Source organism: Cephus cinctus, unplaced genomic scaffold (assembly GCF_000341935.2).
Source record: "Cephus cinctus unplaced genomic scaffold, Ccin1 Ccin1_scaffold0080, whole genome shotgun sequence".
In the NCBI taxonomy this organism is placed as follows: domain Eukaryota; kingdom Metazoa; phylum Arthropoda; class Insecta; order Hymenoptera; family Cephidae; genus Cephus; species Cephus cinctus.
The window spans coordinates 917,665-937,899 of record NW_014332821.1 but is presented as its reverse complement, the minus strand read 5'-3'; the positions used below and the strand labels follow the sequence as shown (position 1 = coordinate 937,899).

The 20,235-nt window shown below is 35.2% G+C and overlaps 3 protein-coding genes and 1 long non-coding RNA gene across 13 annotated transcripts in view; 2 read left to right on the top strand and 2 right to left on the bottom strand.

Moving 5' to 3' along the window:
• The window catches only part of LOC107270530 (copper-transporting ATPase 1), a 28,546-nt gene extending 13,602 nt beyond the window's left edge, over positions 1 to 14,944 (bottom strand). The window contains exons 1-15 of one of the 7 annotated variants that reach the window (XM_025088076.1): positions 14,804 to 14,944; positions 14,212 to 14,293; positions 13,581 to 13,644; positions 6,751 to 7,163; positions 6,392 to 6,681; positions 6,031 to 6,252; positions 5,708 to 5,937; positions 5,438 to 5,627; positions 5,105 to 5,338; positions 4,164 to 5,034; positions 3,498 to 4,084; positions 3,220 to 3,423; positions 2,924 to 3,144; positions 2,685 to 2,849; positions 817 to 945 (exon numbers count right to left, since the gene is read on the bottom strand). In XM_025088076.1, the coding sequence (XP_024943844.1) occupies positions 817 to 945; positions 2,685 to 2,849; positions 2,924 to 3,144; positions 3,220 to 3,423; positions 3,498 to 4,084; positions 4,164 to 5,034; positions 5,105 to 5,338; positions 5,438 to 5,627; positions 5,708 to 5,937; positions 6,031 to 6,252; positions 6,392 to 6,681; positions 6,751 to 7,163; positions 13,581 to 13,644; positions 14,212 to 14,287 (3,896 nt within the window). In that variant the 5' untranslated portion in view covers positions 14,288 to 14,293; positions 14,804 to 14,944. Of the gene's footprint in view, positions 1 to 2; positions 674 to 816; positions 946 to 2,684; positions 2,850 to 2,923; positions 3,145 to 3,219; positions 3,424 to 3,497; positions 4,085 to 4,163; positions 5,035 to 5,104; positions 5,339 to 5,437; positions 5,628 to 5,707; positions 5,938 to 6,030; positions 6,253 to 6,391; positions 6,682 to 6,750; positions 7,164 to 7,471; positions 8,521 to 9,051; positions 10,660 to 11,279; positions 11,528 to 13,580; positions 13,645 to 14,211; positions 14,294 to 14,799 lie in introns of those variants that run through there. The other 6 variants (XM_025088078.1, XM_025088090.1, XM_015745619.2 and 3 more) reach the window with 6 other exon arrangements.
• LOC112494825 lies at positions 12,850 to 14,200 on the top strand. The gene is made up of 3 exons (XR_003060685.1): positions 12,850 to 12,987; positions 13,085 to 13,529; positions 13,619 to 14,200. It is a non-coding gene; the product is annotated as an uncharacterized LOC112494825 (long non-coding RNA).
• Positions 14,945 to 14,996: 52 nt separating the features above from the next.
• On the top strand, positions 14,997 to 17,924 carry LOC107270579 (GDP-Man:Man(3)GlcNAc(2)-PP-Dol alpha-1,2-mannosyltransferase). 3 transcript variants are annotated; one of them, XM_015745714.2, is made up of 8 exons: positions 14,997 to 15,277; positions 15,610 to 15,840; positions 15,937 to 16,169; positions 16,243 to 16,460; positions 16,552 to 16,836; positions 16,952 to 17,211; positions 17,295 to 17,429; positions 17,516 to 17,924. In XM_015745714.2, exons 1-8 carry the CDS (start codon positions 15,258 to 15,260, stop codon positions 17,601 to 17,603), a joined length of 1,470 nt encoding a protein of 489 aa, XP_015601200.1. In that variant the 5' UTR covers positions 14,997 to 15,257; the 3' UTR covers positions 17,604 to 17,924. The 3 variants fall into 3 exon arrangements, with proteins under 3 accessions (XP_015601200.1, XP_015601209.1, XP_015601190.1); XM_015745723.2 differs by having other exon boundaries at positions 15,013 to 15,161; XM_015745704.2 differs by having other exon boundaries at positions 15,014 to 15,335.
• Positions 17,925 to 17,985: 61 nt separating this feature from the next.
• LOC107270598 (RNA 3'-terminal phosphate cyclase) lies at positions 17,986 to 19,954 on the bottom strand. 2 transcript variants are annotated; one of them, XM_025088129.1, is made up of 7 exons: positions 19,801 to 19,954; positions 19,421 to 19,538; positions 19,026 to 19,347; positions 18,802 to 18,943; positions 18,592 to 18,731; positions 18,334 to 18,487; positions 17,986 to 18,266 (listed from the first exon to the last, which is right to left on the bottom strand). In XM_025088129.1, exons 1-7 carry the CDS (start codon positions 19,858 to 19,860, stop codon positions 18,048 to 18,050), a joined length of 1,155 nt encoding a protein of 384 aa, XP_024943897.1. In that variant the 5' UTR covers positions 19,861 to 19,954; the 3' UTR covers positions 17,986 to 18,047. The 2 variants fall into 2 exon arrangements, with proteins under 2 accessions (XP_024943897.1, XP_015601252.1); XM_015745766.2 differs by having other exon boundaries at positions 19,421 to 19,542; positions 19,801 to 19,939.
• Positions 19,955 to 20,235: the final 281 nt, after the last annotated feature.

Sequence of the window (20,235 nt, the reverse complement as noted above, 5' to 3'; positions counted from 1 at the left end):
TGTAACAGATTAATATAAAATATATTTACTAAGCAAGAAGTAAGTACATTACATGGTTTTCATGATTTCCGTATTCAAAATTTCCTACTTTCTTTATCCTGAAAGGCGGAGTTGCAAGTATCTTCGATAAGAATAAACAAATTCCGCTGTTAGAATAATTCAAATATCCTATAGGACGGCTCCCTCGTGGAGGCTCACGGAATTATACAATACAAAAGAAAATTGTGTATTAAATTTTTTTACAAATGTTGGCCACTTAGAACAAAGTATCGTAATTAGATAATGGGCAGTAGAGATCGCTAAAAATATCTATATACAATAATTGCCATTATTTCATAAGACTCACTTAAGCAGAATGAGTTATACTATAATACATATGCAAATAGTAATTATCAGGTCTGTATTATAATAAAATACTTTAGTTAATGCATTATGCGTTTTCAGTGATGGTAACTATATTACAATGTATTTGTAAAAGTTAATATATCGGGTGCATACGATTATATCTTCGATGAAAGTTAAACCCGTCCAATTTAAAATTGTGTTTTTAACTCTAAATCTAATAGCTTTGGTCCACGCAACATTCCACACGCTTTTTTGTTACATACTGTTCAATAAAATTCACGTTTCTTACGTAAGCTTTTCACTGTCACTGTGCTGAATTTCTTGTGCACTGATGACAAATGTATACGAATTTATATTATTGGCGATATTACTGAATTATTCACAATATGATTATGTATCTCTGATAATGGTTGTAAATTATAAAATCATTACGTCGGATACATAAAATCACTAAAATAATAACACACTTACAGTGGAGTCATTGCTGTATTGTTTTTGGCGTTGTTTCGGTAACCAGAAAAATCAACACTCAAATCCATTTCATCGACGTCATCACCCAGTAGGCGTCCCTCAACTTCAGCTCTTGATCTGCTAAATAGCCTGTAAACATTGACCGTCAATATACAATTTATATACATAAAGAGAACAATTAATCTCTATAGTATCTCACAGTGAATTTCGAAGCTTTCATAAAAATGCTTAAATCATTTACTCGGCAATTTTCACTGTGAGCAATTAACTGTCCAGATACGATTATAACGTATGCATATTTATATTTATATAACATGTAATAACAAAATAAAAAACTCATAAACAAAAAGACAAGCAGTATTTACAGCACTGTAATTGGTGTAAAATATAATAGAGAAAATTGTTAGTTGAAGACACCTTTTGTTATTTATAACATTGCATTAAGGCGTGTTAAGCAGTATCAGCGATTGCGTGGGAAGCTTAATAACAAAAAGGTCTTACTATGAGTTAAAGGTAGGATGAGAAATATGTGCTACCATCTTTTTTGCTTTAGGAGCATAATGTGACAACATGATTAGTAATGCGCGTAAAACATTCCATTAGTTAAAAATTTACCAGCTGCAGAAGTTCTGTACTTGGTCTTATCTCTCACAAATTCTTCATCAGCAAACCATTACTTCACAGAATAATAAATCGTACAATTAATACAAAATTAACGCAAAACAAAGCATGTACTTCCTAGTTATTTTATTACAATAAAGTATAAACGTATTCGAATTTGTAAAACAGCATAACACAGCACTTGTTTTAGTACAAGACTATCTTTTCACTTTTTGTTCGTTGGACAAAAAACTTGAAACCATTAAGTATTTACAGTGGAACAAATTTGCGTGAATAAACTTACAATTTATTCAGAAATGTGGAGTTATTCTGCGTAGCAACATGGCTTATCTTGTCTGTAGGAATATATGTATAATGACATATTTACATGAACGATTTTTATACAGTGTAACATTGTAAGCAAACGAAATATTTTCTACTTAAGTGTTATACAATAGTTAACGCAAATGAATCGCAAAATATAATATAGATTTATACACAGCAACAAATAATTACGGAATATTCAACATCTCAAAGGGAAAGAACAGTATTTCTTTTGAGTATAATTCATTTTCAGTTGTACCCTTTTTGAATCGGCGATTTATCAAAATCGACTATTATCGTATTAAGTAGAAAACTCAATTGGTAGAGAAACATAAGCATCAGCTGAATCAACATAAGAAGCAACCAGCTATGACTTATATAGTGACAATAACCTTTGGCATATCTGCGTTTAACAATAGATTACAAAAATATCATCTTCATTATTACAACTATGGGATAAATGTCATTCGAACTCAAGAACCTACCGTTTAGTACACAACTCCTATAATTAATAATAGTACTGACTCTCACCATAATGCATGAATAACAATATTATCCAACACGACAATCGTGTTGACACGATTGCCAAAAGCATGTTCCGACACAGTGGCAGCAATGTAGCATCAGGAGCATATTGAAAAACCAACGCAATATAATTTTAACCTAGTTCTGATTGACGGATAGCTTAATGACACTTTTGAGCATTCAAAGTCGCATCACTTGAACATATAAGTACGCAGGTACATAAAGTGACTTCTAAAATCAGAATTGTCATATAACGAGGGCATCATTTTCATACAAAAATATTAGATCCATAAGTGTTCTTTGTATCGTCAGCATAGTTACTGGCACTTTGAAAGTTTTGTCATGGTATTTTCATTTATACAGTGGGATGGTTTAAATTCTGTGAGGATTCGGGAAGAAGGTAGCTAATCTGGGCATACCTGGATATGGTTGATGTTGATCTGTGTAACATTGATGGCATACCATCGTCCAATCCACGATGTAACGATATTGCATCAGCGTCTATCATCCTGGCTGCTGAATGAGCACGCATTGCTGTAATATATTCTGGAGTTTCCAAAGTAACCCTTGTAGGCTTGCGATATCTAAACAAATATTGAACTTAGATGCATCAGTATCATGACCTCTTGATTTATGTAATCATATTCAAGACACTCACAGTTTTAACAACAGAGAGCTTGCAACAACCGACACAGAACTTAGTGCCATGGCTGCCGACGCCATCCAAGGCTGCAAAACGAAACCGAACGGACTGAACACTCCTGCAGCTATTGGAATGCCCAGAAGGTTATACACACTAGCAAATAAAAAGTTCAGTCTTATTCTGTGAACTGTCTTTTGTGAAAGATCCAAACACCCTATGACATCCAGCAAATCATTCTAAAAAAACAAATTCATATTGAAGATACGTAAAGACGTGTGAGAATTTAAGGAAAACTAGGTTGTGATATTTACCCTCATTAATACAACATCCGCGGCCTCCACAGCAACATCGGTACCGGAAGCGATCGCGATACCAAGATCTGATTGGGCCAAAGCTGGACTGTCATTTACGCCATCTCCAACCATTGCTACCCTGAATCCTTGTTCTTGAAGTCGTTGAATTTTCGCTACCTTATGAGATGGTAGCACTTCCGCGAATACTCTACTGATTCCCACCTGACAGTAGATTATTGATAATGTAATTAATGAGGGAAAGAAATATTTTACTTCAATATGGAATATCACCATACTTGTCTGGCAATGGAGGCTGCTGTCTTCCTATTATCACCCGTCAACAAAATGACTTCTAGTCCTCTTCTCTTAAGAGTGTAAACTGCTAAATGTGCTTCAGGCTTGACTGTATCAGCAACACTGATCATGGCAACCAAAATGCCATTTATAGCAACGAGAACTGCGGTATGCCCTAAATCTTCCTCATCTATCATTCGCATGTCGACTTCTTGTGGAACAGCGACAGCATTTCTCTTCATCCATTCCCTGTTCCCAATACAAACGTCGTGAACATCATTAGTGTCCGTTTGATCGCCATGCGTATCAGGACTGAGTAAAGCTTCGAGATCTAAATTTTGTTTCTCTTGGGATGACACTTGTAACGGCACCATATCAATAGGAACATTGTTTAAGTTAAATGTGCCGGAAGACATTTTTCTCGATTGATTCACATAGTTCGTAACTTTCTCTGACTTAGTAGCATAAGACATCATCGCAGTGAGATGAGAAACTGTACATTTGAGACCACAGCCAGGAACCGCTTGAAAACGCGCACACTGTCCATTTATTTCAGTTCCAATAGTTTCCTTAACATAACGAACGATTGCTGCAAGATAAATTCATTTCTTAAACGCATACTATGATAATACACCCTCAGATACAATATTAAAAATCTTAAAACTTACCTGATGCAATAGGATGCTCACTATTGACTTCAGCAGTGCCTACAATAGACAAAAGTTTCGCTACCGAGCAAACCTTGTCATTGACAAACAATCCAATCTTTGTAACAACAGGCACACCATAAGTCAATGTTCCAGTCTTATCAAAGACAATACATTTGACTTTGTGCGCATTCTCTAAAGGTTCTGCGCCCTTTATCAAAATTCCATTTAATGCACCGACCCCAGTACCAACCATAACAGCAGTAGGTGTTGCCAGACCCAATGCACAAGGACAAGCAATAGCTAATACGGACAAGGCGCATCTAAATGCATACTGAAATATAATTTCCTCTCTATTTAATCTCCCCTTGTTAATCTGATCACTATGCGAGAGTGGGAGGTAGTCTATATTCACGTAACCCACGACTGTCCAAACAATTAAGGTTAGCGTAGAGACAGCTATAACAAATGGTATAAAATATCCAGCTATTTTATCCGCCAAGTGCTGAATGGGAGCCTTGCTCGTTTGTGCCTCTTCGACTAAACGGACAATTTGTGCTAGCGTCGTATGCTCGCCGGTATGAGTGGCCGTAATGAGCAATGGACCGTTTTGATTTATCGAACCACCTATCACAACAGATCCTTTCTTCTTTGGTACTGGCATGCTCTCGCCGGTTATTAAACTTTCATCGCACGTCGAATGACCGGACAGTACTTTGCCATCCACGGGTACTTTAGCCCCCTGCACTACTTTTAATGTATCACCACGTTGCACTAAATCAGCGCTAATTAAACGTTCGGACAGTATTTCATTATTAGCTCCTAAGTGCACGAGAGTAGCTTCCGTTGCTTTCAAGGACAAAAGTTTTGAGAGAGCTTCTGAAGTTTTTCCCTAAAAGATAGAATAGAATCACCATAGGAGGAGAATGATTCTGAATCGTATAGGAAATAATTATAAATACCTTTGCTACATGTTCCAGCCACCTTCCTAAACTAATGAACACTAACAACATGGGAGGTGTATCGAAGAAAGTCTGAGGACTTGAATTCTCTTGCATTATCATAGCTGCCGTGAGAACGGCAACAGAATAAACATAAGATATCGTTGTAGTCATAGAAATTAGAACGTCCATATTGGTCGAACCATGTTTAATGGCCTTGTACGCTTGAACGTAAAAATGCCAGCCACCAAAGAACTGCGTTAAACAAAAAAACCGAATTAAAATACAATAAGCAATTACTTGTAATAACAATAATAGTTCCGGAGCTCTAGATCATGTGATTTCATGACTCACCTGTACAGGGGTAGAAAAAATGAATAAAATTAAATTTTCCCACGAAAGACCAGGTAGTATGCAGCACATGTCGTGATTATTCTTGCTGTCGATTGACATGATCAACATGAAGTAAGTCATGGCTATCATACATGGTACTCCAAAAATTAACGATATTAGAAAAGCTGATCGCCATTTTCGTATCTCTTCTCTGAAAACGACAAATAAAGTATGATACACGTAAAAATAAAGAAAAACCTAGTTCATTAATAAAAAATTCATTATTCTTACTTGTGATCTAAGTATCCTCTATTCTCTTTATCTTTGCTGCTAAATAGACTTGCACTGAAACCCAATTTATTAATGGCCTCCACTATATCTCTTACGCCGGTCTTTTCAGCGTCAAATTTGAACTTTCCACGTTGAGTAGTGAGTGCAACCACTGCGGACGTAACGCCAGGTACTTTCTTAACTGTCGATTCTATTTTATTAACGCACGAAGCACACGTCATTCCTGAAATCTACAAGAGAATGATAGATGATACGTCAGTCCTTTTTTCCCTTCTATAACTCAATCAGCATCAACTCTTGTTACCCATTGTTTAATATTATACCTTTAATTCTATCTCGCCATCACCAGTACTGGGTTCGTCAACCAAAGTCGTGGGGAAACCCAAGTCTGAAATACTAGAAACAATATCGGCCGGTCGTATTTTTTCAGGATCGTACTTAACTTCTGCCTTGGCAGCTAATAAAGCAACAAGAATGCTGTCTACGCCATATAACTTCTTGCAATGTTTTTCAATAGCAGCAATACACGAGGCGCACGTCATCCCCTAAGAAAATATAACGATTAACAACACAAAACAAACCAGCAAAATCCTGAAGATGAATAACAAACTCGAACAAAGGAAGAACTGGGACACGAAACTGATATTAAAAAATATATATACACTAATAATCAAGCATCCATACCTTTATATGTAAAAAACATTTAGACAAATGTTCCTCGTTTTTCACGTCACCACCGCCATTCATCTGTAAAACCACGTCTCCATTTTTAATATTATTATTTGTGGCTGGCGTCAAGACAGTTTTTTGCAATCGACCATTGACTTCCTTGACAAAAGCATCAAAGCCCATTTCCTCAATATAATTTGCTATCTGATTCGCAGTCACGTCTCCGCTACTGTAACAGACTTTTGCTTCCTTGCCCTCAAGACTAACGTCAATGTCTTTGATACCAGGTTTCTCCGAGATTGTACCTACGTCACAAAGTTTCATCTCACATACTTCATAATGCTGACAATTTAAACCATATAAAGAAATCTTACCAGTTATACTCTTAACGCATGACATACAGGTCATACCGTCGATATGTATGCTACAGGTACTAGTATCAGATTGGAGGGCTGTAGCACTGTCATTGGTAACGTCATCATCATACACTGACAGTGAAGCATCAAATCCCATGTCATTAATGGCTTCTACCAATGCGTCAGCCGTGGTATCAGCCACTTTGTACTCAACGTAACCAGCCTTCTCTTCCAGAACTACCCTTATGCTGACAACGTCCGGTCGACTACCTATGGTGCCCTCGATATTTTTCACGCAGCTTTGACAGCTCATCCCTTCGATGTTTATCTTAATTTTATTCGTGCTCGATGATGCATTGCTGACTTCCGTCGATCGTGGTACACGCACCAGATGTGTGTTTCCGTCAAAATCATCATCGTCGTCAATGTTCCTACCGGAAAAAAAAAAAACGAAAATTATCCAATTACCGTAAGAACCCTACAAACATGAAACCCCCAACATTTGATTTTTATATCACAAAATAATAACGATTGGACAAATTCCGAAAAGGTCTATTTCCATGTTTCTCGTATATCTACAGTCGCATAAGTATCATACCAACGCCTATAGTAGATTTCTAAAAACAAAAATGGGCTATGTAATGAGAGTCTCGCGATAGGGAGGAGGGAATCTAGCCGAGAAAACTGATAATGGATGACAAATAGAACAACTGCAATTTCAAGGAAAAATCAAGCTTACCAAACATCATCCATCGTGGCATACTTTTTGCCAAGAAGTGGCAATTTATCATTTTCCATCGGCATCGCGTGAGCAGTTATTTACATATAATGATATTCGCGTATAATCAAATACACATTCAATTCTCGTTAAATCGTTCCCTTCACAGACCGTACAATTTTTAATTCAACACGGGGTGGAATTTAAACGATAGCGACTTCAATTACATAGAGAAAAAAATATTATTTCAAAAACTCTCGTAAATATAGCAATACGCTTTTCTCTGGTTAACTAATCTTTAAATTGCGTCGAATTCGTGTAAAACTAGATAATTTTTATTTTGCCTGCGACACTTCTTATTCTCGAAAAGAGATGTAATATTTCGTAAGAAATTTTATATCTGCTAGGATGCAGTGGGGATGAGCTTTATGAGAAGGGGATCATATTTTGTTCATAACACTCGCTCACGATCTATCCTATCATAATCAATATCCATATGGTTCGTGATAAATTTGTAAGATGTTCCTCATACTATACATATATACGTTCGACAAGGAAATAAAGTCTGTGCAAGCACTGTTTCCATATGTAAATCATACGTCGAGTGCAATCACGTGAACTGAAGTTTAGTGGAGGAGGCACTATATAGAATGATGTGTGCTAATAAAGGGACAGTGTCGTCTTATTACTCGAATTCAATAGAATAAAAAGTATGCCGTATTTCTATTTACGCGTATACCATCCTACAGCGCTGCAAAGTGAATGTCGCCGGTGTAGCTAGAGGAAAAATGAAGTTTAGAAATCGCGAAGAATCGCGGTCGACCATAAAAAATTAATTTTCTATCCCAATTAACATGCCTATGCCTTTGATTGGAGTTGCATGTAAATAAAATGAACTATGAAAAAAAATTCTTTTCCTCCAAAATATAAAAAATGGTTATCTGCCATGCGTTGATACATTTAATCGAACATCGCTAGTTTATTATTACTCGTGTAAACGCTTCATCGTTCTGCGAGCGTGAAACAAGATCATATATCATATACAATCGTGAATTGCGATACCAAATACGTATATGGCTACGCGCGTTCATAACAAGAATCAAAAGCACGTACGATATGATAAATTGATTTTATTAAACATTTGTACACAATGAAATAGCGATCCGAGTACCGAAAAATAATGAATTAAAAAAAAATATCTAATAAAATAAGCCAATAGGCATCGAGGACCTTTATCACCCAAAAAAATGAAATAGGCTTTGGCTTTTATTTATTCACCGATCGTTCTCTTACGACAATTCAGATAAGATAATTCTAACCAGGGCTTATCGACCAGGCTGAACTCTGACAGTCTTGCGATCCCGTAGTAATTTCAAGCGTTGCGCTAGAGTGAAAGGAAAGAAAGAAAAGGAAAAGAAGCTGTCGTTACACTTTCTTAACAGGACATTTTCGTAACGACAATTTCTCAGGCACGTGCAAAAAAAGAAAACGAGTCCGTTTGAATTTTTATTTCAAAAACTCGGCATACGTATTTTTTTTTTCATTTCAATGCATCGTCACGTCCAAAAAAACGTGAGAACTTCACGTGATAAAGTACTGACCCCAATAACCTCGTTTCTTCGACGATCGCCGGACATTTGGGAAGTTGCGCCGGACCCGCCGTGTGCGTCATTCCCGTAAGAGCAAAACTGGATAAGTTGTTATAGGCCAGTTTAACGTGGTGAACCAGAGGACCTCGAAATTTCGTCATATCCACGTGAAACAGTGTTATCAAATTTATTCGCAAGATCCGTGACGAGTACCTTTTAACATCGATCGCACTCACTCGTAGATCACTAACGAATACAGCAGATAAATCACCATAGCTAAAACCAGCACTGATCCTTAACGTTGGTCCAACGAACATATAAGAATGACACGGCGAGCTTATACGGATATACAATTATTTTATAAATTCCAACATCACCAAGTCACTATCGACTAACGAAAAGATACCTTGCTTTCGCGTTCTATCGCGTTAAACGCTAAGGCACGATAATCGAAAACACAATTGGTTACTTCACAGAAGAAAAACAAATTTCACAAATTTACATTCATCTTTTCACGACTGTCCGACACTTTAATTCTCCGGACTTCCCGTCGCGTAAAACTGGCACAACGTAAATTTCATTCTTGGCGCGGCCGTATGGGACTATGAAATTCTTGAGTTTTTTCAACAACTCGATCTCATAGGGCGATACCATGATCTCGCACTATGGACATTAATTGAGAGAAAGGAGCGCGTGCTCCAGTTGCGAACGAGTACCGCGCTCGTTTGAAGTTACGGCAGTGCGAGTTAATCACGATAGTTCAGAAGTGAGAGGCAGGTGACTGGACTATACGCAAAAATAACGCTACAGTGTGTACATACGTCCAAGCTATTTGACGTTTGACACGCCGCACAAGTCTGGGATAATTAAAAGGCAGGATATTGCGCGTTAGGAAATCATGTTTCCCGGAATGCCGCTGCTGCATCTGAACTCGTGAGAGCTGCAGTTGCTAAACCGGTACTGAATTAAGCGCAAGCTACAATGCATATCTCATAAAAGATTTCAGTATTAAATCCACGTGTGAGCTAGGTCGGAAGACAGAAATTTTAATATAAGACATAAATCTTAAGTGTCATTTATTCAACGAAACGAACCGTATCCCAACGAACAATATAATATCGTAAAATAATACAATATATACGAATAATACGAATTATCGAATTATTCTTCCTTTCTTTCAAAAAGTATCATACTGTTATGCCCCTCTATCATAAAATAACTATTAAGGACCCGTTGCCCTGAAAATTCCCTACCTTTCCTATCATAAAACTATCCTTAATCCCAAAAATATACAAACCCTTGTTCCCTGCATTTTTAAAATAGGAATTTCCCAATTACACAAAAAAACCTCCCTTCCTATTCCTCTTTCCCGTTAGACTAAGTTTACCTTATTAGAAAACATAACGTCTAAGTTTAGTTTTAGTCGTGAGTTTGTAAGAGAAGGTCCTCTAGAGAAATAAAGCAAAAGATTGTCTGCTCTTCACTGATTCTTTAATTAACAAAATCCGTTCGTGAAGTCATAGCGGCGGAATCTTGTATGTCGTATTGAATCTATGACGATATAGTTCACCACGGCATAACAATACGTTACTGTCATTCGTATCTATACCTCGTAAATTATCACAATCTCTATTACTATATACATTACAAATATAATGTAACATACTATAATGAATCCTCATGTAATATACTTTTCATCCGATACACGGTAACCGAAAGTATCTAAAAATCGATACGCAATTGATCAATGGTTCAACGATATCCAGCTCAATCAGGAAGTCCAAGAAGTCCGATAAACGTAAACTCCATTGTTCGATGAAGGAAGTACAGGGAGCAACTAGTTCGTGTATCATTCACATTGTCACATTGTGAATAATAACATCCAACGTATAAAGTTCCTGTCGGATAATTCATAAAAAGAAGTAAAAAAAAAACAAGACGATAAAAGATCCTACACAGACGAACGTAATCAAGTACGACTATCTTCTTGTGTATTTAAACTTTGTCTCCTCAGACGAGATCAAAGTCATCATATTGAACAAACTTAGGTATGCGTACGTGTTACGTGCCGATAAGTAGTTATATTTGAGGCAATTAATCGCAAGCGGAAGTTTATTTGAAAAGTTATGAAATCGTATTCTTTTTTGTCCACAACTAAATCGAACAGATAGTAAACGCGTACTGAGTATACATCCTGAGTATTTTAAAGACATTCGCAAACAGTACAATTTCCGACTTACCCAACGGTCTCGTTAGTCAGCTGCTGATAACCCCAGGCGTTCGCGCTCTTCCTCATTATGTGTCTTTCAATTATTTCTTTTTATCGTCAATCGTTATACCTTCTTAGGAAATACGTTAACGGCGATTCACAATTTTGCATTCGCAATTGACACGTGACTCGATATTAACGGCAAGACCACTGATTGAAAATTAATTTAAATTTTTTTCCTCTGCTTACACCGAGAGACCAAGCTTCAAACTGGAAGAGCTTTTGCGTCTACTGACGGAAAATCGTATGATGACACTACTCATGTACAGGCATTAATCTAATAGTGCGTAAGACGATTAATGCATAACAAGCGATACACGATACTAATGGCTAATCTCAGACGTAAGATTCCACGTGGATAGATCAAACGCTCCAAGTACGCGGATATTTTTAAGAAAAATCAATGAAACATTTGACGCTGCACGACCGGATATACTAGTTGATACAAATAATGTAAGTAAGTAGACTGCTGGTCAATGTTCACGATTTTTAATATACTTATAAACTCTTCAATAATTCGGTACGTGCGATATTAATACAACAGACCGACTATCTAAGCTCGTAAAGTACTCGTGAAAAACATCCATGTAAAATAGAACAGCTTAGAATTTAGTATTAACTCGAATGTATTCTTATCGAAAAAATTGAAGTACATACTACAAAGCATACTCCTTGAGACACTATATGAACATAAAATCTGCTACTGCAAACGTCGTATTCGTATGATAATAAAAATAAGGGATTAGTATTTGATTATTGACGAAAAAATACCGATTTTCTATGCTCGAATCACACAGTTTTGATTTTAAATCTAGTTCTTATTGAATCACGAACACGGATTACCGTAAAGACCGCTTACCGGTATCTCTTTTACGTCTTTAAGTTACGATTAACTGGTTGCCATACGGAACTATTGACATAGAGAAAAAACACTGTTAGGCCATGCTAATACAAAAGTATAACCAGCTACGCAATATGGATTATAACAAAGTGGGGCAAGTTCTCGTCGCAGTCACGGTCAAATGCTCAAAAAGTTTAACGTGCCACGAAATACGAAATAATAAGATTCATAGAGACGAGGAGGCACGAAGAGTCTTATAGAAAGAAAAAACATGGGATCATGGGCGGTTGATAAATTGTTGATAAAACCGATGGGGCCGGGTGCATCGATTCTCGGCCGGGCAATGAAATCGTGTGCACTGTCAATAATGGAATACTGATGTCGATAGAGCTGTATGTATGACTATCTAATGACAAAAAAAGGTTTGAAATATGCAAGCTCACTGTCACTGTATCATTCGCTTCACTGTAATGATGTGAGAAATTACAAAAATGAATGGCATTGCTTCGATTATATTAATTTATATATTCCCGTGCTTGCGATTAGCTCCGGAGCGTTATTAAAACTGTACTGAAAGAAAAGAATATTCATTTCACACCTGTTTAATGTAATGTAAGCTGTTTAACGAGTGTTCACGTATCGATTGATAAGGTAAGCAATTTGATCGCTAAGCTTCTAGCGGGAAAATTCGATTGCAGCCCAACGCTAAAGAATGATTGAAATGTCTGTGAATACAAACTTGTTAAAATTGCACATTCCTCAGAAGTGTAAAGGATTATTTTTCAACTGTATAACTGTCCAGTAGTATATTTTCTTTCGAAATGTGCGTACAATATATGTAAGTATCGTTAGTCATATTATACAGAAGTGCTGTAATACTTTGAATATTCAAACCACTTGCTAGATTAAATTTTATTGTTTTTTTCATTTCGAAGCCTTACATTGATCAAGTAACGGACGGTCGAGCGGTTACGAAATTAACTTACATGAAGATAAAGTATGGAGACTTTGGTTAGCTATTTGCAAGAGAAGTAGGATGGAGCGACGACAGCTTTAGCTGGAGATTATTAGAATGCCATTGTTAGTTATATTTATATAGCGCTTAGTCAAATGATTTATCTGTAGCGATATACAAAATAAAGAATGTGCTGAGATAACGATATTACGGCCTTTACGACAATTTGCTTGCTTTTTGTAAAGTTTGTGTTTCCCACATCACTTATAATAGTTCTAACAGCATTACTGATCTCATTTTCAAGTGGCTAGTCTATATAATACAGATTATTTGCGTGGAAGAAAGAGAAAGGGATAGTCGTCCATGGTCATGGAACAATCTTTAATGTTCAGGTTCTAATGTATAGCAGGTGTTTACACAAAAAGGTACGAGCCCTTTATTTATGTTAGAACTGAAATATGTATTATTATACTCACCTCTTCTGCAAGTGCTCTGTTGATTGTTTTTCCATTAGGGGAACCCGTGGACCAGTGCCCTCTTCTAAAACAGACATTTCAAACTATTGACTATTTGGGACTGCTTGTATTTATACTAGTGATAAACTGATTATATATATATGTATAGTACACAAATACTCATAACCTATTACTAAAGATTTTATGACGCATTTCTGTGACAGTCTATTAATTTATTTAACAAATACAAATTTAGTAATGAGATCATTAAGGATATATATCATTACTTACTTGAATAGCTTTAAATACTTTATTGTATCATGGTAATATTATTGCTTTTGATTCTAGACCATTGTACATGTGTTTGACAGCTACAAATGATTTATTGATTTTTTGGTTTTTCTCAGTGACGCCTTTTTTCTAAAGTATGTAACTCACAAACAAATTATTTCTTTTACTTCATTTTATATTAACATATTATTTATACTCCGAAATTTTGATTTCAATATAATTATATTGAAAAATCTCTGTCCATTACAAAGTTATATTGCAATTTATATGCCCGAGTCTGACAGAATATGTGTGCTGATGTTAAAAATATATGTTTTAGGGTTAATAAAATCATATTATATTAATGCTGGATGATGCAAACCTTCTTTGGAAAACGGTTCATCATTTCGTGACTGTATTGTGTCTTCTTTATAATGTTCTTTGTTTAGTGGCTCCATTCTTTTCTATAACATGTATTAAGCAAAGCATTAATATAAGGTATAGTTGCCATTCAGAGGAAATAATATATAAATAAAAAGTATATTAACCAAAAATATTTAATTTAATGTTATAAGATATTATAGAAAACATGACACAGTAATATCGCAATATAACAAATTTTATCATATTCAGATTATATTATCACACTTAATCACTACAGTTTCTTTGTGTCTTATACAGTATTCTTTCATTTATACATATATATATATATATATATCATTTTATAACCTCAACATTTATTATTCAACACAGTATAACTCTCAGATCACACAGAATAACAATCCCTTAAGCAAAGTGCACATAATTTAATGTTAAACGATAATTCAAGACATCAAACATAAAAGATCAGCGAATTAAATGATATCTTTAAATATCAAACAATAAATTACTTTCTGATTAGAACTCAATATATACCCAAAATACTAAGTAATGGAAAGAAAATAGGTTAAGAATAGGCTAAATTGTAAACTTACTTTTGCTTTGAATCTTAGTTTGGCATGATACTTATGATAACATACCAACAGACTGGTACCTGCAATATTCAAAAATTATCATGTCACAATTTTTAATCGTACAATTGATTTACAAAGATGGACGTGACAACTTGATGCATCGATACGAGTTTCGAGATATCGAGGTGTTACGCATGCGCAATGAGACACTTATTGTGTAGCAGTTATCAGTCACATAGTCAAAGGATAGATTTTTGGAAATGTTTTGAATGGCTTGTGATGTGTTATTATTAATTTAATACTACATTGTCAATGTATATTTTCTACTTCAATCTAAAATTTCTATTTTGAGTTTATCCTATTTCTCAAATTTTTAAAGGTTAGTTAAAGATTGTATGCACAAGTATCCACGAATCGCGTGCACGTCGTCAAGTGCCTACGTCTTCAAATGTGAAGTTACAAGAAGCTGTTAAAGATGGTCTTTTGCTGTTTAACGTAAGGATCATTTCATCTCGTGTTGTGCACATTTGTAGATGAAACACGCCTGCACTATGTACGAAAAATATAATTTTATATTATATAGAATATTAAGATATAAATATATAACTGTCAGTAGATAAGTTGCCAGTAGATTACAGTAGAATATGGGACTTGTGAATAAAATACTCCACAGTACTTTGTCCCTTAGTAAATTATAAGTTTATGTTCCATTGTTAATAATATGCAACACTGTTGTAATTTGTTGAGAAAAATGTAACGCTTAATTAATAAATACAATTATAGAGAAGATAGCTTTGAGAAATCATACATTTTTTTTTTCTTTCCAGCGCAACACTCATGGCCACTATAAATACAATATTTTTTGTCACTCTTATAGAAGCTTTATTTCTTATTTTTGCTTTACCTTTTGCAATAATATATTGGAGGAAACTATATGCAAAGAAACGAGCCGAGCGAACTCAGAATGGAACAGTAGTTGCCTTTTTCCATCCTTATTGCAATGCTGGGGGTGGTGGAGAACGAGTACTTTGGGCTGCTATTAATGCCATACAAACAAAGTAAGATAATCTACACTGTATAAATTATAAAGTCCATAACAATATTTAAAGATCTCTTGTGATTAATGTAATATATACATACTTATATATTGATAGATATGCCAATGTACATATAGCAGTATATACTGGAGATCTTGAGGCTGATCCTGAACAGATACTCAAAAGAGCAGAAAAAGCATTTAATATCAAATTAAAACCAAATATACAATTTGTATACTTACATCGGCGTAAATGGGTAGAAGCTGATATGTATCCTTATTTCACACTTTTGGGTCAGAGTTTGGGCTCTGTATGGCTAGGTTTTGAAGCATTGGATAGTTTACAGCCAGGTAATACATGCTTCTTATTACCAGCTCAAAACTTGCTTTTAGCTGTTTCTAGCACATACTTTTTGTTTTCTAGATATTTATATTGATACAATGGGATATGCGTTCACGTATCCATTGTTCAAGTATATTGGTGGGTGCAAAGTTGGATCTTACACACATTATCCAACGATTTCAACTGATATGTTGAAACATGTATACCGTCGAGTCGTTTCACATAATAATCGCCGTATTATTGCAAGAAATCCTTTCTTATCTGCAGGAAAGATTTTTTACTATAAATTGTTTGCACTTGTGAGTCCCTTACATGCCTGCATATCTTACGTTTATCATGAAAACGTGAAAACAGCACAAAATAACCGGAAGTGTTTTTCAATATGTTCAGTTATATGGATGGACTGGTAGATGTGCTGACACAGTAATGGTTAATTCTTCATGGACAGAAGACCATATAAATTCAATATGGAAATGTCCATTACGTACTCATAGAATTTATCCACCATGCGACGTGGAGCATCTGACAAAGTTACCATTGCTTAAGGATGAAGACAAAAGGGACTCTATACGGATAGTTTCGGTAGGACAGTTTAGACCCGAAAAAGGACATCCCCTAATGTTGAGAGCAATGTACAATCTTCGATCTATAGTCAAAGAGGAAGTCTGGGAAAAAGTGAGTGGTCCAGAAATATTTTATAAATACTGTTTTGAGAATTATTCATTATTACACAATTCACTCCAAATATACATTCATTACATGAAACAATCATATTGTTATGTTCCTTAAGATACGCCTGGTTTTGATCGGTTCTTGTCGTAATGCTGAGGATGAAGGGCGTGTAAAGGACATGCAAGATTTGGCTAAGCATTTGGCACTCGATGAAAATGTCGAATTTAAACTTAACATTCCTTACCCCGAACTCGTGTCTGAATTACAACAAGGAACTATAGGTCTACACGCAATGTGGAATGAACATTTTGGTATTGGTGTAGTAGAATGTATGGCTGCTGGACTTCTTATGATCGCGCACGCATCTGGTGGACCAAGGTTTTGTTACATCTTTAAGAACACAAATGTACATATCTCATTGTGTTTAGTACTAATTGAGCATTTTGGTTTCTCATTTTCAGAGCTGATATTATAGAAACTCAAACGAGTAGTCAAACTGGATTTTTAGCAGATGAAGCTGAGGAGTACGCCGAGGTGATCAAGCACATAATAAATATGAATCCTCAGGATAAAAATACAATCAGGAATGCTGCTAGGTAATTAATAAACGTTACATATACTTTAATGTATTAAATAACGTAATTGTCATTATTCTTTATTTCTTAATGGTTTATTTTTTTAGAGCGTCTGTGAATCGGTTTTCTGGAGCACAGTTCGAAAAGGAGTTTCTGCGAGCTATTGAGCCATTCTTCAGGCAAAAACAAGAGTGATTCATGATCACTTGTATTTTCTTTTGAAGTGTGAAGCGTGTAGGTATGTGCGAATATGAAAAAATGTGTTAATTTTATTATTGATCATTTTCGAGACACGTTGTGAAGTAATACGATTTAGACTAGATCAATTTTTAACGTGTGATTATAGAACTGTACCATAGAAACTATTGTCTCTAACTGTAAGTTTGAGCTAATACAAAAAAGCATCTCACGTTGATATGACAATGTATGTGCAGTGCAACAGCCTACAAAGACAACTGCAATTCTGAATAGTTGAATGTATAATATGTGATAGCCAATAAAAAATGTTACAAAACTGTTCGCATTTGAAATGACTTTAACGTGTCAATTCCTTCTACAATAAATGTATAAAACTACATTTCTTATACGCATATATTTGGTAACAAAATGCAAGTTGCAAAAAACGTTAAATTACTGTCATTAGTGAAAACTACTGTTAACCAGACCACAACCTTCACATTCTAAGACATAAGGAGCGGAATCCCCATCACTTCCACTTGCAGATAAAGAAAATCGAAGGCCTCGATTACCTAACATGAGTTCAGCAATCTGAATCGCCGTTTCTGCGTGACGCGTGAGTTTATTTTCTCCCACACGTATCCTCGAACGTCCTTTGGCAATTGCCATAAGAATTATTATCTGTAATAAATTTTAATTTATGCAATAAAGATAGTTCTCTTTATTAATATTTTTTTTTATAATTCACCTGATCTTGTGAGTGCTCATCAACACATGCTCCTTTCAAGATAGGCTCAAGAATTTGTTTGCCTGCTACAACTCCTGGTGGATCATCTTCTCGTCGGTTGGATCCCAATCCAGAACCCCCAAACGTACATCCCTCACTGGTTTGACACACGAGACTGAAATTTGTTACATTACCCATAACAATTTGATGCTAAGCACACGCGTAAGTCCTAACAACAATTTAGTAAGCAAATAAAAAATTATCTACGTAAGAACTTACTTTATGCCGGATCCATTTCCCACTGCCATTCCTCTATCTTCTCTGTATGATTCTATATTAATTGCTGGAACAGTTATATTGTGTTTCTGTAAACCTTCGACTATAACACGTTTTGCATCTGATGCCATCTTATTGGCTTCCTATAACATTAAAGACTTCATAGGAATATACATTGTAATATGTTTAATGATAAATTAATATTATATGTACATTAATATTCACAGAGCCGGCGACATAAGACCATCCAGATATACTGACAGGATGTCCAGGTTCCATCAAAGTAACAGCATTCAAATGTTTTACTGGTTGTATCTGAAGCCGTACTTCACCACCGCCTTTTGGATAGTATCCTCTGTAAATTATAAATAAACATAATAATAAATTCGATTGACATGTAGTCAGATATTTTAGCAAATGAACATGTATTTAATTACCGTCTTACAACTGTAAAATTGAAATCAGCTCTAAATTTGTTAAGCAATTGTTTAAAAACCTCAGTGAAGTATTCTACATGAGGTCCCATAGGAACATTTGTACCACCCTTTAAAATAAAATTCACAGGGCTTGTATTTGGCATAAATAATGCACATGGTAATGCTACTTGAGCTAACAAGCAAATACAGCCAGCTGTTTGTACATCAGCTTTGAAATCTGGTTTATAATGTCTCAAAGCTCCTGGCCAAAACTCAAGTCGTGTTGAACCCACATATGCTCCTGTCACATGAGCATCGCACATGTCTTTAACTAATTCCACACCTAAAATTTATACGGGGTTGAAGTATGATTAATTCTTCCATTGACATTGTGTCGATGAAATTAATGTGATAACCTTTGAGATGCTGTGCAGCAAGACCAGGCTTAGGACGGCCTGCTCGAATATTGGTAATCTCCACGGGAATGCCATATAACGTACTCAAGCTCAATGCGATTCTCAATACTTGTCCACCCTATCTATCAATCAATTACTTATAACTTATGTGAGACACTTATAATAAAGCAATACTATGCTCCAAAAAAGTATTATTAATAACACAAATTAGATATTATATTCAACATGGCTTTGTAATACGATGACGTATCTCATAAAGTAGTACACAATTTATTTAAATATGCATAAAAGAGTAATATCGCATAATTATTGTAACCTTACAAAGTGCATGATTTCATAACAAGAAAATATTAGAAAAAAATTAATAAAAATTGACTTACACCTTCACCGAGGTTTCCATCTATCGTCATTAAGCTGGACATTATGAATCTTTTATACATTCATTGGGGAATGAAATATCGTCCGAGAAGTACCTTCCTGAAAAAGTGAGAAACGCTCAAACATACTACGCTCAAGAGACAGATATAGTTTATGGAAGAGGAAATGGTTCAAGGGGTTTGCTACATTTTTGGAATACCGTATTATAAAATGAGTGACGGAATCTTTATATGTATATGGATTAATTCGGATATGATGATGGAAAACACATTTAAATAAATAATCGATTGTTTTTAATATACATATTTGTTTTAAAATTCTTAATTATATTTATTATTGAAAAGTAACATCATTTACTTCACTTACTTGAAAATATTTCAATGCCATTTATTTATGAATTTTATTTTTATTTTTCCAAGTCATATATATTTAAAAAA